The sequence below is a fragment of the Dipodomys spectabilis genome, unplaced genomic scaffold (assembly GCF_019054845.1).
Source record: "Dipodomys spectabilis isolate Male_0828 unplaced genomic scaffold, ASM1905484v1 ptg000019l, whole genome shotgun sequence".
Lineage (NCBI taxonomy): Eukaryota > Metazoa > Chordata > Mammalia > Rodentia > Heteromyidae > Dipodomys > Dipodomys spectabilis.
The window spans coordinates 12,080,522-12,101,632 of NW_024870696.1; the positions used below are offsets into that span (position 1 = coordinate 12,080,522).

General features: G+C 45.4%; 1 protein-coding gene across 1 annotated transcript in view; it reads right to left on the minus strand.

Moving 5' to 3' along the window:
- Window positions 1–203: 203 nt before the first annotated feature.
- Window positions 204–21,111, minus strand: part of Lamc2 (laminin subunit gamma 2) — a 70,913-nt gene continuing 50,005 nt past the window's right edge. The window contains exons 11-24 of the mRNA XM_042674618.1: window positions 20,368–20,550; window positions 19,328–19,573; window positions 16,950–17,095; window positions 15,698–15,854; window positions 15,260–15,465; window positions 13,731–13,810; window positions 12,146–12,295; window positions 11,148–11,292; window positions 9,346–9,495; window positions 8,760–8,874; window positions 6,803–7,002; window positions 3,816–3,974; window positions 3,625–3,724; window positions 204–1,154 (exon numbers count right to left, since the gene is read on the minus strand). Coding sequence (XP_042530552.1) covers window positions 901–1,154; window positions 3,625–3,724; window positions 3,816–3,974; window positions 6,803–7,002; window positions 8,760–8,874; window positions 9,346–9,495; window positions 11,148–11,292; window positions 12,146–12,295; window positions 13,731–13,810; window positions 15,260–15,465; window positions 15,698–15,854; window positions 16,950–17,095; window positions 19,328–19,573; window positions 20,368–20,550 — 2,291 coding nt within the window. The 3' untranslated portion in view covers window positions 204–900. The remainder of the gene's footprint in view (window positions 1,155–3,624; window positions 3,725–3,815; window positions 3,975–6,802; window positions 7,003–8,759; window positions 8,875–9,345; window positions 9,496–11,147; window positions 11,293–12,145; window positions 12,296–13,730; window positions 13,811–15,259; window positions 15,466–15,697; window positions 15,855–16,949; window positions 17,096–19,327; window positions 19,574–20,367; window positions 20,551–21,111) is intronic.

Sequence of the window (21,111 nt, forward strand, 5' to 3'; positions counted from 1 at the left end):
ACTGCTCACCCCTGGCACACAGTAGGGAGTCAATAAATATCTGTTGGAAGGATGGATTTCCCCTGCTACAAGGGGAAGAAAGAGAATAAGAGAAAATAACCAGGTGCCCATAGTTTTCAGCATGTAAAAGGGGGGACTGAGTTAGGCTTATTAAATCTAGATAATTGTACATCTTTCAATGCCCAAGTCACATTTTTTTTCCCCTATCCTTTTGAAATCCTAGAGTAAATACTTTTCCAGTGTTGGCTTTGTCGATAGGAAACGCTTTAATGAAAGTTCAGTCTCTAAGTCACCACAGCATCATGAGGAGAAAGAGTGTTGCTCCCAAGCCCAGAACCACTGCTCCGCACGGGCCAGCCTTCCAGCCCCTCCGTCCACACTGCTCTGTCTTCCACCTTGCAAGGGACATGTATGTGTTGGGTGGTAAATGGGAAGAGCTCTGTTCAAGGAAAGCTTGTAGCGGGCAGTAGGAAACAACAACAGTATTTTACTGGCCATGGTATAATTGGATTTCACTGACCTGACATCAGGACAGCGAATTTTATGCCTGGGCAAAGTCAATTTTTTTTTCTCTTAGTCTTACCACTTAAAGAATATACTGACTAACCCTGAAGTCCATGTTCCAGAGCTCCGTTTATGATTGCTCTGTGGCCAACATCTGCCTGTGTAGTTGGTCCTTGGTCAGTTTCCCACTCAGTGCTGTCTGCCTCATTGCCAGCATCAGGAAGCAAACAGAACCGAACTGGTGCAGTGACACACCCGTATAGCCACAGTCTCAGGGATGGAGTGGAGTTCACATGCTTGTTACCCCCGCCCCCATCCATGTACCCAGAAGAGACGGCTCCTGACCCCTGAGGTCTGTATCCCAAAACTCTCCTTTGAGGAATCTCTATGGCAGCTTCACTGTTGCTCAAGAGCTTGGGTGTTATAGCAGCCCGGGGGCAGGTTGTCTCTAATGTTCTCCAGGTTCTTCACATCAGCCAGAATGCCATCAATGCTTGCCCGCAGCGAATGGAGCTGGCCCCTCTGTCGACGGGACCTGTCTTCCAACTCTGACATCAAGGGCCGCAGCTGGCTGTTGATATGGGTCTTGGCCCGAGAAAGCTCCTGCTCCAATAACATCAGCCCCTCTTCATTCACACTGTCAGGCTGGTCTATTACGGAATGAGAAAGGTGAACACATCGCAAAGTTTTGGTTAGATCTCTTGGAACATGCATTCCCTCTTCTACTTTTCATAAATTCTTGTTTCTATCTGCCCAGAACAAATTGCATGCCATAGTCTAAATTAGAACTAATATAGAAAAAACTTCTGAGAACTGGGGCCATGAATGACTTAGCTTAACAGCTCAATGAGTCAGCAATATGAAGTTTAGGGTGCTCCCTTTGTGTTAAGGACAATAAATGATGCTCTGGGAAGAGAAGGCTGCACCCTGTCAGGAGCTAAGCTCCATCCACCCCTGGGATCAGAATCAACTCCAAAAATGCTTTCTGAATCACTCTTAGGAAAGATCTGGCTGGTTTCTGTTGGAAGACCTCTGGAGATTGGCTGAGCTTCAGGGTTCATAGAGGCCAAGGTGTGCTTCGCAATTTGGGAGATGGACTCCAGCTGTTAGAAAGTGAGGTAAGACTTCATTCTGGCTCGGAAACAGTGGGAATCTGGCGAGGTACCAGTTTATTTCCACTGTGAGATGTAATTGCATCTGTCCAGGTATGTTTCACTTTTAAACTATAGAAAGCCAATGTCAGCATGAAGGGCTACAGGCCAGACTCATTTGGTTCAACTAAGTTAGAGCAATTCAAACTCAACCTCAGCTGAGCTGCAGTGGTAGTATTTGAATGCATGAATTTATTTTACCTAGAGCAATGCATCAGCGACTCCAGTACTATATCATATCACACCCAAAGCAGCTATCCAATGGATCTATTCTTCACTGAAGACAGGGGAGAATTCAAGGGCTTAGCACTGGGTAACAAGCATAGTAAGTCAAGGAAGCTTAGGATTCAAATAGCCATGTCCGTGGGGAGGCAGTATGAACCACTAGTAAAGAAATGGAATATTGGAGACAAGGCTCAGTTTGAATCCTGCCTTCCCAGTTTACAATGTGATCTGAACTCATAGGTCTCTTATAAGACTCAAGTGGTATTTTACCATGAAGATACCTGGCACAGTACCTGATGTTGTAAATGTTTAACAGTTCTCACTCCCCTTTTCCTTTATTGGCTCCATCCAATTCATTGCTGGTTTGAGAACACTCAACTATGCTGCTAAAAATCCCAGCCGAGGAATTAAAAAAAAATTTTAGTGTATTTTACTCTTTTTTTGAGGGGGGGAGTGTCCGGTCATTGGGCCTGAACTCTGGGCCTGGGCGCTGTCCCTCAGCTCTTCAGCTCAAGGCAAGCACTCTACCACTTGAGCCACAGCGCCACTTCCAGCTTTTTTCTTTTTGCCTATGTGGTGTTGAGGAATCGAATCCAGGGCTTCATGCATGCAAGGCAAGCGCTCTACCACGGAGATACCTTCTCAGCCTCTGTATTTTACTCTTCAGGACCCATTGGATCACAATGTGAGTCCATTAGAGGGACAACACAAATATTGGACTCTCAGGGCCATGACAATTCTCTACCAAAAAAAAAAAAATGAAGTTTTCAAGTTCTTCTGCTGAACTGGGAAAGCAGGGCTAAAGCTTTTCCCGAATGTCACTGGAATGTGAGGCCAAATTCCTGCTTCTGCCTCTATGGCAGCCGGAGTTGGTTAAACAGGCCAAGGGGGGGCTTGGTCCCAGCTCTATCTAAATCCAGAATTTTAATTAGAACCCGTTTTCTCTGGGGAGTGAGACTGTGTGGGGAAAACCCAGATCTCTGTCACACTAAGCCACCCATTCTATTTTATCATAAAAGCCTGCAAGGTTTCTCATGGACCTACAATCTTCCCATTTCTTCTGTGTCATCTACCCAGGCGGCTCAAGGTTCCTCAGCTGGTGACACTGAGGTATCATTTTGGATTGGGGAGGAATGAGCGGTAAAATCAGGTGATCTTGAGTACTGAGATTGGGAGAATCTTCCTCCACATCTGCTACCTTAACGCAGCTGTCCTCTCATAACCTAGACGTTCAATAGCATCCTACACGGTCTCATGGAGGGGGTTCGGTGTAACCCCTTCACACCTTCCTCCATTCCAACGCTATGCCCTGGCTTAAAACTGCCCAGTGGCTTGATCTCAGGATTAAGGCTAAACTCAAGCTTATCCAGTCATCTCTGAAGTTGCTGAGATACACTCAATTCATTGACCCACAGGCTTCCACCTCTAAGGGTAATAAGTACTTGGCAACCCGTCTTAGAGATGATAAAATTGAGTCTAGACTATGTAAAATAACCTGCCCATAGTTTCTAGACTAGAGAACAAACCAAGTTTCTGGACCTCTTAGGGAGAGTTGTGATTCCTATGCATCAGAGCTCAGAAGAGTGAGCGAGTATTCTGGGGCAAAGCTCTAGTTTGCTGGAAGGTCGTAGGTGGGGCTGAAAGGTTGTGGGTGTGGCTAGACAGTTGTGGGTGGGGCTAGACCGTTGTGGGTGGGGCTAGACCGTTGTGGATGGGGCTGAAAGGCAGGGGATGCTCCACAAACCTATTAGGTGTAGGATGCCATCCAATGCCTCGAGCGTGTCTTGGATTGTGACTCCGGCATTCTTGGCTCTGGTCTCAACTCTCTGGGCTTCTGTAATCACCTGAGGAAAATGAAATACAAACCTGTCCTGAAAAGGTATTTTCCATATCAGCAATTTTGGAGGGAGCTGGTGGAAAGAAGAAGCTACTCACCATCTGCACTGCGTCCTTATCGGCGTCAAACTCCAGCTCCTTCCTCCCCAGCTCTCCTTCTACCTCCCTTATGTCACTCTTCAGATTGGCCAGTCCCTTCTCCATAGCCAAGGCCCCATCTGCTGTCACATTGGCTTCCAAGTTCAGACTCCCTATCTCCTGGGAGAAGAAAAGGAGCCAGGGACGGAAGGAGAGAGACGGGTGAGGCTCAAAAACATCTCAAAGACAATTGCAGAAAAAATACAGCTGCAGCCAGGCCTGATGGGGTCAGTGAGATGAACAAGGAAAGAGTCAGACTTGGAGACACACCCTTCCCCAGGCTCTGCCTCAAACAAGCTAATGCTGGGGTCTGTTTCCGGGGCCTGGGAGGGTCAGCGTTGAGATGCTGCTTCCCTCTCATTTCAATGCTCACTGAGCTTGGAACACACTGGGGAACCATGTGGGAAATCCCAGAGGAAAGACATGCATGTCTCACACTGTCACGGCCCACTGCTGCCTAGGGTTTTTGAATGACTTTGCTAGGATCCCTGAGACAGTTATTTGTGGAGAGCAGACAATGAATGGGCTGCAACACTCAGTTTTTTGTTTTGGTAAAGGACAAAACTTCTCCAGTATTTTTTAATCAATAAACTAAGAAAACACCACTGTGCATGTATCTTAAGCTAGAAGCTACAGAGAGATATACATGAAATTGGTCTCTACCCCTAAGTGATTTAGAATTATTATTACTGTTATCACCACCACCACCACCACCACCACCACCATCATCATCATCATCATCATCATCATCATCATCATCATCATCATTGGTGGTGGTACTGGGTTTGAACTGCTTGCTAGGCAGGTACTCTACCTCTAAAATCCTGTGTTCTACCTCTTGGCCACCTCTCCAGTCTCTTTTCCTTTGCTTATTTTTAAGATAAGGTCTTACTTTTTGTCTGGACCAGGATCATGATACTCTCTTGAGACTTCCTGCTGTAGCAGGGACGGCAAGCATTTGCCACCATGCTCAGTTTTTTCTGTTGAGATGTGGTCTGGTAAACTTTAGTTAGCCTGAGCTGGCTTTAAACTTTGAACTTTGGACTCCCAAGTAGCTAGGATTACAGGCAGGATCCACTACTCCCAACTTAGAAATCATTTCTGAGGCTACTGAGTTATGTAAAAGTGAAGCCAAGTAATCTAGAAACCAAGACTTCTCTCTAGGCTTTCTGGAGTCACATACATTTTCTAGAAGTCATAGTGAATTAAGAGCGAAGATGCTTTCTTCTTCCAGCTGAGAAGCATTCCTTCCACTGTAACATTTAACATATGGGTTGTAAGTGTAACTTGTCTGTCTGCCCTATTATTCTAAAGGCTTTTTGAAAACCAAGAGTACGCCTTTTTTTTGGGGGGGGGGGGGATGTCCAGTTGTGGGGCTTGAACTCTTGAACTCTGGGCCTGGGCGCTGTCCCTCAGCTCTTCAGCTCAAAGCTAGCGCTCTACCACTTGAGCCACAGTGCCACTTTTAGCTTTTTTCTCTTTTGCTTATGTGGTACTGAGGAATTGAACCCAAGGCCTCATGCATGCGAGGCAAGCACTCTACCACGGAGCCACCTTCCCAGCCTCCAAGAGTACGCCTTTCTTATCTCTAAGGAAGTAGATAGCTGAGCACTAGTGGCTAATGCTTATAATTGTAGCTACTCAGGATTCTGAGATCTGAGGATCATGGCTTGAAGTCAGACAGAAAAGTCCCTGGGACTCTTATCTGTAATTAACCAGAAAAAAAAGCCAAAAGTAGACTCGTGGCTCAAGTGGTAGGGTGTCTGCCTTGAGCTAAACAACAACAACAAAAAGCTTAGGGACAGAGCCCAGGCCTTGAGTTCGAGGCCTAGTATACACACACACACACACACACACACACACACACACACACACACACACACACACACACACACACAAGGAATTGGAAGCTAGGTACAGAATAAAGACTTGGACAAAGAATATAGAACTCCAGAATTTCATAATCTGGAATAAGATATTGGTGACAGTTGGTACAGACTGACTGAACTGTATCTCCTTAAAAGAGTTGCTGATGTCTTAATCCTTAATACCTCAGAATGTGACCTTATTTGACATTGAGTTGTTAAAGATGTAATTAGCTATGATTCAGCCATACTAGAGCAGGGCGGAATCTCAACCCAGCGTTCCTGGTGTCCTTGTAAGATGAAACAGGACTTTAGAGAAAACACAAGATAACTCAAGCACAGGTCAGTGTGAAATTTCAGACCTCAAATGGTTACCCGCAAAGCTAGGAAGATTCTCCCACAGGGCTCTCAGGGGGAATGTAACCCTGCTGATGTTTTGATTTGGGCTTCTAAATTCCAGAATGATAAGAGAATAATTTCTGATGTTAAGCCACCCATTTAGTGGTATTTTGTTTTAGAAAGACTAACGAATGAAATAATCTCTAAATGAAACAATCATGGCCTGATACTGGGAGTTTTCTCTTGTAATCCAAGTTACTCAGGAGACTGAGATCTGAGGATTACAGTTTGAAACCAGCCTGGGCAGAAAAGTTTGTGAGACCCTTATCTTCAATTAGCCACCAAAAAGCTGTGAGTACAAGGATAGTGCAAGTGGTAGAGTGTCAATTATAAGCGGAAAAGCTAAGGGAGAGTATTCTGACTCTCAGAGTTGAAGCCCCAGTACTGGAAGAAAGACAAGGAGGAAGGAAGGAAGGAAGGAAGGAAAGAAGGAAGGAAGGAAGGAAGGAAGGAAGGAAGGAAGGAAGGAAGGAAGGAAACAGCAAACAAACAATAATGGACGGCTCTCTTTATGGTATTGTCCCAAAGGGAGCACTTCATAACAGCTCTACCAAGGGTGACCATGATGCTGCATGGAAGACAATAGGACCGAGAGTCATAGAGGTCAAAGTGAGTCCAATGCTCCCTCCTTCCACACTGATATTGGTCCTGCTTGTGCCAGCCTGCATCTCCGTTTCTCTCTACCTGTTCTATCTCGCTGCTGATCTCCAGGGCCTCCCTGGCTGCGCTCTTTGCCCGCTGGGCGTCGGCAGCCGCACTCCCCAGGGCGGCTTCAGCTTGCTCAGTCTTGTCACTGGCGTCTGCAACCTTCTGGCTGATGTAGGAGAGTCTCTTCATGGCCTCTTCAGCTTCTGCTTTTCTATTTTCAACCTGCAGGTCAAACTCTGAAATGAAGACAACAACAACAAAAATTGCCATAGAGATGGAAAATCTAACTTACAAATGAGAGAGAAGGACTAGAAAGTCATTTATTACTGACTGGGAAGAGGTGTGGGAAATTATGCACAGAATGACTCTTCTCCAAGAGAAGGCACTTTTTAAACTTTGTTGTTTGTGTTTTGTTTTGGTGGTGGTACTGAGGTTTGAATTTGGGGCTTTGTGCAGGCGAGGTAGGAACTTTTCCATGTGGGCTACTGTGTCACCCATTTATGCTACAGATATTTTTCAGATAGGGTTCTCATATTTTTGTCAAAGCTGACCTAGACTGAGTTCTTCTTATTTAAGCCTCCTGACTAGCTGGGATTTCAGGTGTGAGGGATCACACCCAGCCCAAGAAGGAGCATCTAAAGGAGGTATCAGAAGGGTCTCAGTCCTTCCCTTAGAGAAATTGACAACCAGCCTGCCCTGGGCCATAACCACTTCAAGAATATCAAAATCCCAAAGTGGTCTTGTTACTCTAAAAATGAAGATAAAGTCCCTGAAGCCCAAAGCTTCAAACCAGAGCCAGAAGTCTTACACTGGCAATAACCAGAGCAGGGGTTTAAGAAGAATGGGTAGACAGGGGTTTCTTACAAAGAAAACCCCAAGACTTCAGAAATGTTTCCCTTTTGTTTGCTAATGAAGAATTCTGATGACCAGGATTCTCCTTACATGGAAGGCAAAAATTAAATCTCTGCAAGAGAGAACCCCAATTTCCTAAGAGGTAGGCATTATCACCACAGAACATCATACAGGTTCCACATGGGAATCAACCAGGCTACCAAAGAAAGGAAGAAGATCTGTGTGGTAGTGAAATGCTGGACTTCAGAGATTGCTGGTAAACTTGTGAACCTATTCCCCTTAAAAAAGAAATGAGGAAAGTATCTCATGCCTTGAATCCTAGCTGGTCAGGAGGCTGAGATCTAAGGATCATGGTTAGAAGCCAGCCTGGGTAGGAAAGCCCATGAGATTCTTATCTCCAATTAACCACCAAAAAGCCAGAAGTAAAGCTGTGGATCAAGTGGTAAAGTGCTACCCTTAGGGACAGCACCCAGATCCTGAGTTCAAGCCTCAGGACCATCTGGAAGAGGAGGAGAGGAGGAGGAGGAGGAGGAAGAAGGAGGAGGAGGAGGAGGAGGAGGAGGAGGAGGAGGAGGAGGAAGAGGAGGAAGGCTATGTGACTTGTATTCATTGAGCTATAGTCTGGTCATGTAGCCAAATAGAGAACAGAACTCAAGCCTTCTTTTTTTTTTTTTTTTTTTTTTTATCTCTCTCTCCCAGTCATGAGACTTCAGCTCAGGGCCTGGGCGCTGCTGTCTCTGAACTCTTTTTTTTGCTCAAGACTAACACTCCACCACTTTGAGCCATAACTCCACTTCTGGTTTTCTGGTAGTTAATCAGAGACATGAATCTCATGGACTTTCTTGTCCAGGCTGGCTTTGAACCATGATCCTCAGCTCTTAGCCTCTTTACAGGAGGCTAGGATTACAGGTGTGAGCCACCAGTGTCCAGCTTCAAGCCTTCTTGTATTTAGTTGAATTCTTTCTACTACGTAGATCAAAGATTAATATTTGATTAAATGTTAGAGATTTTTTTCCCCTTAGAAAGGTATTTCCTAAGCATCTGTTAGTATTCCAGTATGCCCAGCACTTAAAGAGATACATGAAGATTGAACACAGGTCAGCCATGACTACTCCGAGTGACCGGAGCGTGAAGCACTAACCTCGCAGGTTCTTCAGAATGCTCTCCACTTCATAAAAAGTGGCATTGCCCATACTTAGTGCTTCTTGGGCTCTGCTTTTAGCAAGGTTGGCACGGGAAAGCAGCTGGCCTGCTTTCTGTAAATAGACAGAACAAGATTAGAGCAAGTGCATTCCTGCTAGTAAAATCTCCCTGACACATTTCTCCTTGTGGCAACAAGAGTTCTGTGATTCACCACACCGTGCTAGGGCATAAATCCCTCCACAGTGTGGGACAGAGCAAACTTTCTAAGTCAACACCAGGCTACCTAGAAGACAGATTCCAGGTCTAGTCCACCACTGGAGACAAGAATAGTTTTGCAAGTCATAACTTTAAATTCCAGATACTCCCTGAAGCCACATTAGTACACAGGCTTCGACCAAAAGTAGATCTAGGAAGCCTGGGTTCCATTCCTAGGTCTGAATAGACCCAGGGTACATCTATTCCATCAAGATCTGAGTCTCAGTTGCTCCCTCTGCCGGCAGTGGCACCATGCCCTTCAGAGAACCTTGTCATCTTCACCCCCCATGGTACACATACATTACTTAATGAGCATAACAAGACCATACCTGACGCCCATCCTTTCCACTCTGCAAGAGCTGCCGCATTTCTTTTTCCCAGTTTCCCAGATTGCTCTGCACAAGCTTGAACTCATCCAGGTGCCTGGTTACCAGGCTTGAGAGAGAGTCAGCTTTTTGTCTGATCCTCTTTGCTTCCACCTGTGGGCCCAAAGAAATGAATGAGTCTAACTTCCTGTTTACTAGTTAGCACACTAGCAACCGCAACCACCTTAAGAAGGCAAGAAAACCAGGCAGGAATGGTGGTTGACATATGTAACCCTAACTATAAGCAAGAGGATCACAGTTCCAGGCCTACCTGGACAAATAATTCACGGGATTCCCATCTCAACAGAAAAGTTAAAATGTAATATCACAAGCCTGTCATCCCAGCACCAATGGAAAATATAAGCAGTGGGATCACAGTCCAGGTTAGCTCAGACAAAATACTTGCAAGACCCACATCTCAACCAATAAACTGGGTGTGCCCAGTTATATGGGAGGCTGTAGGTAGGAGAAACTTAGTCCAAGGTCAGCCCTAGGTAAAAACTTGGGACCCATAAAAACAAACCAGTGTAGGAGAAAAAAAAAAAAGAAAAAAAATACCTCAAGACCACCTGAAAAGAAACTAAAGTAAAAAGGGCTACAGAGTGTAGCTCAAGTAACAGAGTGCCTGGTGCAAGGTCCTGAGTCTGAATCCAAGCACTACCTAAATTATCAATCACACAAACACATTAAAAAGCTAAGAAAGCTATCTAGGCCCAAAGCCTTAATGGTAACAAGGCAACATGCCCAGGTGAAGGCAGCGGGTACCCTAGGCATCAAGCAGGTTTGGTCTCTTCTTAAAAAGGAATTTACTCTAGCGACTCAGAAAGCTGGAACCTAGAGGATCATGGTTCAAAGTCAGCCTGGGAAGAAAAATCCATGAGACTCCATCTCCAATCAACTAACAAAAAGTTGGACTGGAAAGCTGATTCAAGCGGTAGAGTGCCAGCTGTGAGCAAGAAAGCTAAGCAACAGTGAAAGGCCCTAAGTTTCAGTTCCAGTATTTGCATACAAAAAAGAATTTACATTTAAGCTTCTATGCTCAGGAAACATTTGTCCCTGAGCATCACTCTAAGTGCTTTTCCTGTGTATAGAAAGCAGAATCTTCTTAATCTAGTAAATTTGGAATGGTTAATGGAAACAAGAGAAAACTTTTGAGGACAAAGGCCTTCTCAGCAGGACTATACAGAAAGACACTAACTTTGACAATAACTTCCCATGGGTTATGACAGTCCTTGGAACTAAAGAGATATCAAGCCTTTATCCACTAATAGGTTCAGGATGGAAAGCTTTTGAAGACTAAGATAGGGTTTAAGAATACAAGAAATGGAGATGAACAAAAGACAAATATTCTTCCTGTTGTAAAGCAAGAAGGGTGCTTTTATTATTGGAATATGGGTACTGTCCCTGTAGTGCTATGGACTCTATCTTCAGGTCTATCCACCTTAGGGATGCGCCTTCAATAGCATTACACGGCCCTATCAGACCTTTCCTCTCTGTTCCTGGCCGTGACATATGAACTGTGTTGTGACAGAGCTCTCCCCCATTTCTATTCATCATCCTTTTGAGAACTGAGCCTATGTAGGTGCCATTCCCTTGAACTTCCAAAACACTGGGCTAAACCATCCTTTCCTCTGGATAAGTTAGGTTGTCTTAGGCATTTCACTGTAGTTATGTGAGGTTGAAGTTCATGAATGCAGGCAACATGGAGAAGAAGCTAAATGGTTGAACACTACAATAGTAGAAGAAAGCAGCTATAGATGACTCACCTGAAAAGATGGATCACTGAGTCCCTGAAGCTGAGACACTGAATCCTGAAGGCGGAGACTGTGCTGGTAAGATTGATCTGCATCCAGGTCAGCCTGAGTGGCCTCCCTTGAAAGCTGCAGGGCCAGGGACCTGGTGGTCTCTAATCTATAGAGGGAAAGATGAGATGATTAAGAGAGAGGGGAGGAAGAAGATAGACAAACAAAGACATAGACATAGACATAGAGAAACTAGGTGCTGGTGGTTCACGCCTATAATCTTAGCTACTCAGGAGGCTGAGATCAGAGGATCATGGTTTAAAGCTGGCCTGGACAGAAAAGTCCATGAGACTCTTATCTCCAATTAACCACCAGAAAACCGGAAGTGGTACTGTGGCTCAAGTGGTAGAGCGCTTGCCTTGAGCTGAAGAGCTGAGGGACAGTACCCAGGCCCAGAGTTCAAGACCCATGACCAACCCAAAAAACCAAAAAGACATAGACATAAAGAGACCTAGACATAGAGAGGCATAAAGACGTAAAGTATAAGTATATCACTCTTACATTCCAGCCCCCTATGGCTGTTTGTAAACTCTTTAAATGCCACAGAAGATAATAATCTCTTCAAGTACTGCAATTTCTCAATCAGAACATAAACTTGACTTAGATTAACCAATTATTGCTTCTTCCAGTTTTAAAGAGATTTGCTTTCTGCAAACCCATATGCTCATTTTCTTTCCCCTCTTATTATTATTTTAATTTTTTAGTTGTTATTATAAATGTACAGAGAGGTTACACGTATATGTCAGGTAATGAGTACATTCCTTTTCGGACAATGTCATCCCTTGCTTTCTCCTAGTTTTCCCTCTCATTATTAATGCATATTAAATAAAAAAAAAAACCAATATGGTGCATCCCAAGTATGGTTTGCATTCTACTCTGGAAGGATTCAGATAAAGAATCCAGGTAATGGATCTTCTTGGGGGATAATTCAATGGTCCAAGTGAAGATCTGTTGACACTTACTTTCCCATAAGTCCTTGTACCACAGAGCTGTCTGAAATACCACTTCCGCCCCCTCCATTCACAGCCTGGCGGGCCAGGGCTAGAGCTTGTTTAGAAAAGTCCTCAGTTTCCCTTGCTAGTTGTTCCATGTTACTGGCTGACTCAGCATGGCTGAAAGGATTAAAGACAAAGAATTTGTTGTCATAGAAAAATGAGCATAAGTATACAGCATATATATACATATATTTCATATGAATAAGGAAAAAAGAAACTAGTGTGGCTTCAAAAATGCTCAACACTCTGAGCCACATAGACACAACTAAAGGAACTCTCAAAAAGCAGGTGCTGTGGTGACTAAGGCTCATGCCATAGATCTGCAGTGGTCATTTCCATTTATGGCGGACTCTTTGGAAGTTGGGGGACAGGACTAAGTAGAAGCAGTCTTGTTCACAAAATAGTGCATGTGTAAGTTGTTTTCTGCAGGACGATATCCCTAGGTCTTATTTTATCCAGGGTCCAATTCCCTATTCACTTTTGCTGCAGTTCGAATCTGGACCCACTACCCAGGAGGATAAAGTCTGTCAATAAATGTCTCCTGTAAGCTGGTTACAGCAGCTCTGGCCTGCAATCCTCTCTCCTGGCTGCCTAGGAGGAAAATTAGGAGGAATAAGGTTCCAGGCCAGACCGGGCAAAACATCATAAAAAACCCATCTCAACCCATTAAAAGCTGGTACACACTTGTTGTCCTATGGAGGACAGTGCAAACAACAAGATTGTGGCCCAGGCTGTCCCCGGCATAAACGTAAGACCTTGACTCAAAAAAAAAAAATGACCAAAGCAAAAAGGCCTGGAGGGTATGGCTTAAGTGACAGAATGCTTGTGTAGCAAGTGTGAGGTCTTGAGTCTGTGCTCCAGTGCAGGTTTTTTAAAAAAAAAAGTATTATATAAGCTTCATTGCTTCATTCTCCTGCTTCTAGGAATTGATATTAAAAAACCAAAAAACAAACAATAACAAGGAAAAAAATAGGCTCAGGAGGCAGCTCACCCTCCAAAATCCTAAATTATCAGAACCTCTGCCATGCTGAGCTCTGCTAGCAGAGAACCCCCTTTAAGCCCCCTTTAACCCAGTAGGATTTCCATTCTGCATGGTGCACAGTCAGAGGGAGCAGGGGATTAGCCTCAGGTCCTGCCAAGTTTCCAGAAGCAGGTTCCCCTTGTGCACACTTGGCCCCCATCGGCCAGCAAACAGCCTGCTGCTACTTGTTCCCAGGCTCGGGGTGGGAGCCTGGGAGTCCCTGAAAGCTGCAGAACACCCCTTTCCAGAGGCTGATTCATTTCACATGGCCTGAGGAATCACATCTGACATATACCAAAGCCACGCGTGAGTCATAGAGAAATCTGGGAAAGAAACACCCCACCCCCAAACCCTTGCCAAATGACCCTGCCCAGCATCCACACTGAAAGCAAAGAGGTTGGGATGGCTGCAGGGTTGGGGGTAAGGGTCTTGGGAGAAGCCTGAAAGGAATGAAAGTGGTGCGTGGGTCTCCAGTGTGTTATAGGGTCATCCGGAGAGGCTGACACGCAGGTACCCTCAGCTACAGCTCACCTGTCTGCCAAACTCGTGGCCTCCTGAGCCAGACTTTTAAAGCCATTTGGCCCCACATAGTGCTCAGAGGGAGGAATGTTCTGTGGAGAAAGGAGAAGTGGTTAAGGTTTTGCACGTGGCACTGGAGCCTAAGCAGCTGCAGTTCAAGTGTCAGAAAAGCTTGTCAGCAGCCACACCTTTCCATACCCAGACACATCAAAAATGTCTATTCACTATGATCACACATTAATAAGTATATGTGTAAGCCAGGTGCTGGTGGCTCAGCCTTGTAATCCAAGCTACTAAGAAGACTGAGATCTGGAGGACTGTAGTTTCAAAGCCAGGCTGGGAAGAAAAGTTCAAAGACTCCATCACCAAAATAACCAGCAAAAATCTGGGCTGGAGGACTGGCTGAATTAGTAGAGTGCTGGCCAAGCAAGCAAGCCAAGTCAGAGTGAGAAGCCCTGAGTTTAAACCCCAGAACTGGCACGCATGCGCACGCGCACACACACACACACACACACACACACACACACACACACACACACACACACACACAAGTATATGTGTAGACAAGAACAAAGTTGATATCCAAGTTCAAAAAGTGTCTGTATAAAAATAAAGATGCACTTAATATAGATGTATATATTTTGTATTTATTTAAAGTTCCCTAAACTATCTATCAACTTTTAACAGTAGTCAATAGTAAAAATATCATAGAGGATTTCTATTTATTTTCTGCTTTTCTATAATAAACATTTTTTCAATAGGGAGTCAATACATTCTGTGTGTGTGTGCATGTGTGTTGGTTGGGGTGCTTGAACTCAGAGCATGAGTGCTGTCTCTTAACTTTTGGACTTACGGTTGTCACGCTATCATTTAAGCTATATAGCTCCACTTCCACATACTATTTATAATGTGATTTCTCGTCATGTTATGGTATCTTCCAATCACCTCTATCCATCTTTACTCATCCTCTTACATTATTGTCACCTTAGCCTTCTGAATTCAGAAATACAAGAGGGTACCAACAAACCTTTCCTTCCTACTGATCTACAAACTGCATCATTAGGAAAAGTCAAACTTGCTACAATTCTTTTTCCATTTTCAGAACTATGTCATTAGGCTGCTTCCAGCTGTCTGTCTGCTGCCTTCTTTCTTTCCTCTCTCCCTTCCCCTCCCTTTTCTTCCTTTCTTCCATCCATCCACCTATCCTTCCATCCCTTTATCCACTGATCACTCTGTCACATATTGTGATGTGGATTGAGAATGCAAGAACAAGTAAAACTAAGTCCTGTAAGAAAGAAGAGAGGAGAGACGGAGCCAAGAGGAGGATGCGGTTAGAAATAAACACACTAGGTAGAAAAGCATAATGCAGGAAAATGGGAAATTACAGGGTGGCAAAGAAATAAAGAAGAGATGTGAAGTCCAAGCACCTGCCAGGTAGAGCAAGAAGCTCAAGAGACAGAAAATGAGCCGGTGAGACCTATGGGCAGATCTCCGGGCACAGAACGGATTCTCAGTGCTCTAACCCCACCAAGCATACATACAGTGTTGCGCAGGGATGCTTCGCTTTCCGCCAGGCTCAAGCGCATCTCCGTGATAAGCCTGCGAGTGTCCTGCACTTGGTTCTGGTGCTGGCTGCTCAGGGCCTGAATCCTTTCAGCAGTCCTCCTGAGGTCATCCAGGCGGCTCTGGTAGCTGTTCTCTTGACCCCTTACCTTGGCCACCTGGAGACTGAGGGATCTCCTAGCATCTGTAACACACAGGTGGCACTGGCTTATTATAAAGGAGAAAAACCGAATAGATAATTATACCAGATCGCTTTATAAGCTCCTTCATCCAGGTCCCAGGCAGTCCTGCCACCTAGGTAAGGGTTGGCTGGAGACATCTGCTGAGCCAACGGCAGCAGAAGATTCTATGATCCAGTGAAGCGATTCTTCCTAGGCTAGGAGTCTGCTATGATAGAAGAAGCAGGCCTTCCTCACCTTCTGCAATCTGGGCTTCTCTCAGAATGTCCTGAAGGGCCTGCTCAGCCTGCTGCATCCTCCCTTCCAGTTCTGAGTTGAGCACTGTTCCACCACTCCCCTGAGTCTGAGACACCAGGGCCTCCAGGCTCTGCAGCTGCTGCATAAATGGACCCAACTGAAAGCACACAGGAAGCATGATCAGAACAAAGGATGGGGACCGCAGTCTGAGGCCAGGTGAGACCATTGCTAATGCCCAGAAATGCTTGTTATGTCATAATGGCTGAAAATTTAGACTGTAGCGCCCATACATGAGTGTGTATCGCCCCAAGCCCTAGCTCTGTGACCTTCATAAAGTCACCTTCTCTGCCTATAAAGTGAGCATAAGAAACTTAATTATACTATCCTTTCAAATTATCACTTGTGTTAAACAAGTTAATATTTGTAACATATTTAAAACAGAGCTTGGCACCAGGAAAGTACTATAAAACTGTTAAATAGGCAAAAACGAGTATATTCTATATTTGAAAGGCTTTAAAAAAATTGGTTCTGTTTTTTTGTGTGTGTGTGCCCATCTTGGGGCTTGAACTCAAGGGCCTGGGCACTGTCCCTGAGCTTTTTTGCTCTACCACTCAAGCCATAGCACCACTTTTAGATTTTTTTTGGCAGTTATTTGGAGATAAGAGTCTTATGGACTTTTCTGCCCAGGCTAGCTTTGAAACACAATCCTCAGATCTCAGCTTTCTAAATAGTTAGAATTACAGTCATGAGCCACCAGCACCCAGCTATATTTGAAGTTTTTTGTGGACCTGCTTCTCTGCCTCTCCTCTTTCTAAAAATAAATACTCATAATCAACAACAGCAGCAGCAACGACTCAAGTTCATTCTGCTCTGGAATTTGGATTTGAAATTTCTGAAGGCCAGTCTGGTTTGGCAAGTTTTAGTCTTCCCTGGACTCTGGCTATCTTTGATAAATGTTTGCCTGCTTCCTTTGTTTTACAAGGATATTGCAATGGTAGTGGTAGAGGGGACAGAGAGTAGAGCTCTAGCTGGAAAGTAGCTCTAGTTGGAAAGTATACTACAGTGACTAGACCACTGAACTCAAGAGTCTGGGGACAGGAATGGCATTCTTAGGACCACCTGGCCATGCACTTGGAAAAACTACAGGTATTTTGAGACTCCCTTTGAATAAAGGACCCAAACATAAAAGAGTGACTCTTGGGGCAGGGAGAGGGGGACTGGGAAGAGGTGGGTTGGGCATTAGTAGGCATACCTGCATCTTTACTTGATTATAGCAAGCAGGACAGCTGGTCAGTGCAGCATGCTCACAGTTGACTCCACCAAATCCTGGCTTGCAAACACAGCTGCCATCACTGTGACACTCGCCAGGCTCTGCGCCCATGGGGTTGCAGTTGCAAGCTGGAGACAGACAAATAGAGCATTCACTAACGCTCGAAATTGGAGGTGTCATAAAGAAAAGGAAGAGGGCATCACTCATGACAAAGACGCCTTCTTTGCCCTTTGCCATTCACATGTGTCAGGCTCATCTCTTGGCTGGGCCTCTATGAACGTTCCTAACCGGGCAGCCTCAGGGAACCCTGCAAGTCTGTTTGGTGAATGAAGAGGGAGAGTGACAGTCCATCCTTTTCCCCCTCTCATTGAACTGCAAGCCTGTTGGCTATCCTGCCACCGCTCTGCTTTGCTCACAAGGTGCAGAGCATTTCTTATATTTGTGCCAGATGTAAACATCTGCCTCTGTTTTACAGAACAAGCATGTAAGCTCAGAGAGGGTGAGTAAATTGCTCAAACTCCCATAGCAAAAGACAGCTCGGAAAGAGCCAATGCTCTTTTCCTTCTGGGTTGCTGCCTCTGATACAGGAAATGTAGTACGGAAACAGGGCTGTCACCCATCCAGCTGAACTGCCTGAGCACATGCCAGTCAGGATATAACTGGTGCAACACCATGTTAGAAGTTAGGGTGGTTCTCTAGAGAACCTATTGGTCTACAGAAAGCTTAGCATGGGATCTAAGTATACTACGATCATTTGCATACAGTTGTATCTTCTTTATTAGCATGTGAGCTCTTTGGGAACTGGGCCTGACTTATTCATTGTCCTAACCATAGTATCTACACCTCACCCACCAGGTATACACAGTAGGTGCTCCATAAAAGACAGTTGAGTGAAGAAATGTAAGATCCACTGACTGTTATTGGTAGATCTCCTGTGCCATTTCATTTGATCTTTTCCACTACTTGGAGTTAGATATTGTTCATATGGTGAAGGAAACTGAGACTCAGAGAGATGGCTTGGCATAATGAGCACTGTACAACAGTGTGGGAGTTCATCTGGATGGCTGACTTCATTGGATTGAGGGACATCTAGGAGATTAGTAAAACATACTTCTCAAAGTGTCTGTAGGGGCATTGGTAGAGATGATGAAATCACGAGAGCTCTTGGCTTACTGTATGGTTTAATCTAGTGATGGATTCAAAATTTGAACCGTGGGGGTTGAGGCCTGCTTGGAGGAAGTAGAACAGGGCAGGGTCTTTGAGGGCCTTTCTTGCCCTGGTCCCATCCTATCTCCCCCAGCTTCCTTACTACCATGCTTAGAACAGCTCTGTCCCACCATCCTCCCCTTAAACCATGAGCAAGACCATGTCTCCCTTTAAGTTGTTTTTCTTAGGTATTCGTCACAGCAACACAAAGTCTAACAAATACAAACCAGTATGTTAAAACTGGACTTGAACTTGGTTCTAATAACAAATGTCATGTAGGCTCTTACCATATGACAGGACATCATAGATGACCTTTAGGTTGGGATCTAATTTGGTCTGGCCCAGGAATCTTCCAGGGACCTGTCACGTGGAGTAGAAGCCCCAGGCATTTACAAGAAACTCTGGTGTGAGGACATTATTCATGGACAAGCTCCTGAGTGCTGGTCACCAGAGCCTTTCTGGGACCTTTGTGACTCAGCCAGAGACAGGCCAGTCGCGCTGGATGAGGCCTTGAGTATGAAATATAATACGAGCTAAGGTTTGAGAGAGTTGCTAAATGGGACACCGGACGTGCTTATCCATGCTGTAATCTCAAGCAGCCTTTAGGAGCCAAGGCTTTGTGAGAAACGCTGCTTTGAAGCTCAGTCTCTTAGTAGAACTGTTGCCAGTTCCCTTCTATACATCAATTATCCTCACTTCCTGAGAGGGTCTCTTAAACTTCCTTATAGCCCACCCCCCCTCCCCGCTTCAGTTTGTTCAGGCTCAGTCTCCAGGCACTAATTACTCCAACAGCTCGAGCAGCCACTTCCTGGTCTACCAGCCTCAGGACTGGCCCTAGGATATGGTTCTATTTTATCTGCTCTTCCACTTAGGAATGTAAACCTGACCTTTTCCACTTCTCCCACACAGCTTTCACATTTGAGAGCCTTTGGCTCTGCCTCCCAGATCCCTACACAGGGGAAACTGATGGTGGTGCCTCTTGACAGGTATTCAATGAAAGCTATTCACAGGCTAGTCTAACCAGACAGGCAAAGTTCCACCACGATATTCACTGCCCTTGAGTCTACCTTTGTTTACATGTATGTACACTCACTAGCAAGCTTACTTGAACACACGAATGCCCAGATGCCATATCTCCAGGGGTACAGTCCTACCTCGACACTTGTCTGCTGGATTGGGAGCCAATGGGTCCCCGAAGTAGCCCGCTTTGCACTGGTCACAGTAGAAGCCAGCTGTGTTGTGGATGCATTTCAAGCACCTGCCTGTGAGCCGGTCACAGTTCCCAGATGCACTGGGGTCCACGTTGTGATTGCACTGACAGGGTTGACAAGGTCTCACTGGGCCACGTTCCCCGAAGGGGTCCCCAAAGTAGCCATCGGCACAGAGTTCACAGCGAGCACCTGGGAAGGAACAAAGGCCCAGCTTGTCACCTACTGGTAACAAGACCACACATACAGCCTAAAGTAGCGAAGGTTTCCCTAGAAGGGCTGGGGAAATGGGAGTCCCCTGGGACTCCAAGACAATACCCCGGAGCAGGTGCACACGGCAGAGGTTGGCACTGTTGCTGTCTGGTCACCATAGAGTTTAGAACACGGCAGCACCACGAGAAGGCTTAACTATCTGTTTGGGGAAATGCCAGGAGGACAAAAGAAATACTAACATTTCAATAGTATCACCCAGGCTGCCACGGAATGACTGGCTAGCTTAGGAGCTGGTGGCTCGTGCTTATAATCCTAGCTACTGAGGAGGTTGAGATCTGAGGACCCCAGTTCAAAACCAGCCCAGGCAGACAAATCTGAGAGACTATAATCTCCAATTAGCCAGCAAAAAGCCAGTAAGTGGAGATATGGCTCAAGTGGTAGAGCACCAGTCTTGAGTAAAAAAAAAAAAAAGTCAAGCAAGAGCTCTAGGCCTTGAGCTTAAGAAATCACTAACTTTTCCTTCTCTACTTACTTCAGTTCACTAAAAATCATCAGTTTTCAGATGAAGTTGCTAAGCATGCACAGCTCAGCCCTTATTCCAACTTATTCCACCTGATGGATACCACAGTATCCTTAAAATGAGCACAGATAGGTCATTTACACTGGGGGGTAACTGTACTTTCCTAGACATTAGTTGACATAGAAGCTATCTATGTAAATGCCAGGCAGCAGGACAGGAAGAAGCCCTCCACCGAGCAAGCCCCTGGCCTTACCAGTGACCCCCGGGGGGCAGTTGCTGCACACCACCTCCTCCGTCTCTGGCATCACTGAGCAGCTGAACCCATTGTGACAAGGGCATGGCTTACAGCTGCGGGGGTCATGTGGATCATTGTAGAAACCAATGGGACAGTCAGCACACTCGATGTCAGGACTCTCGTCCCCCGAATAACAATCTCCTAGGAGGCAGAAGAGTGGAGGGACAGGGGCCTAAGCAGTGCAGATGAAACACGGGGGACCAGCATGCAGGAACCCCAATCTTTCCTTTGTAAATGGTTCCCTAGTGTCTGGGCACGGGTGTTCATTCTAGTCTGCCCTTTGATGGAATCTAAACACAGCCAAGACCCTAAATCCTGCCTCACAATTGCATGCTCTGTAGACATGCATTTCCTTTACTGTCCATAGCTTACTGTTTTTCCTCAGCCCACCACGGTCTGGCATCACTTATTGCTCATTGATTGAGACCTTGACTTGCCTTTGATCTCCCCAAACAATTCTTGCAACTCAACACCAATTCTTCCAACATTATGCACTGAAGCATGACAGGTCATTTCCTGTAACCTAGCCCCTTTCTCACAACCCTGTGGCATTTCCATAATGAACAGGATTGAGAGTAACCAAGCACCACGTCTGCTCTCCCTCACTCCAATGCCATTCTCCCTAATCCTTTCCCATCTCTGAAATGAGTTTGGCCAAGGTATCTCTTACTGAGCTCCATCTCTTACCGACCCCCACCCCTC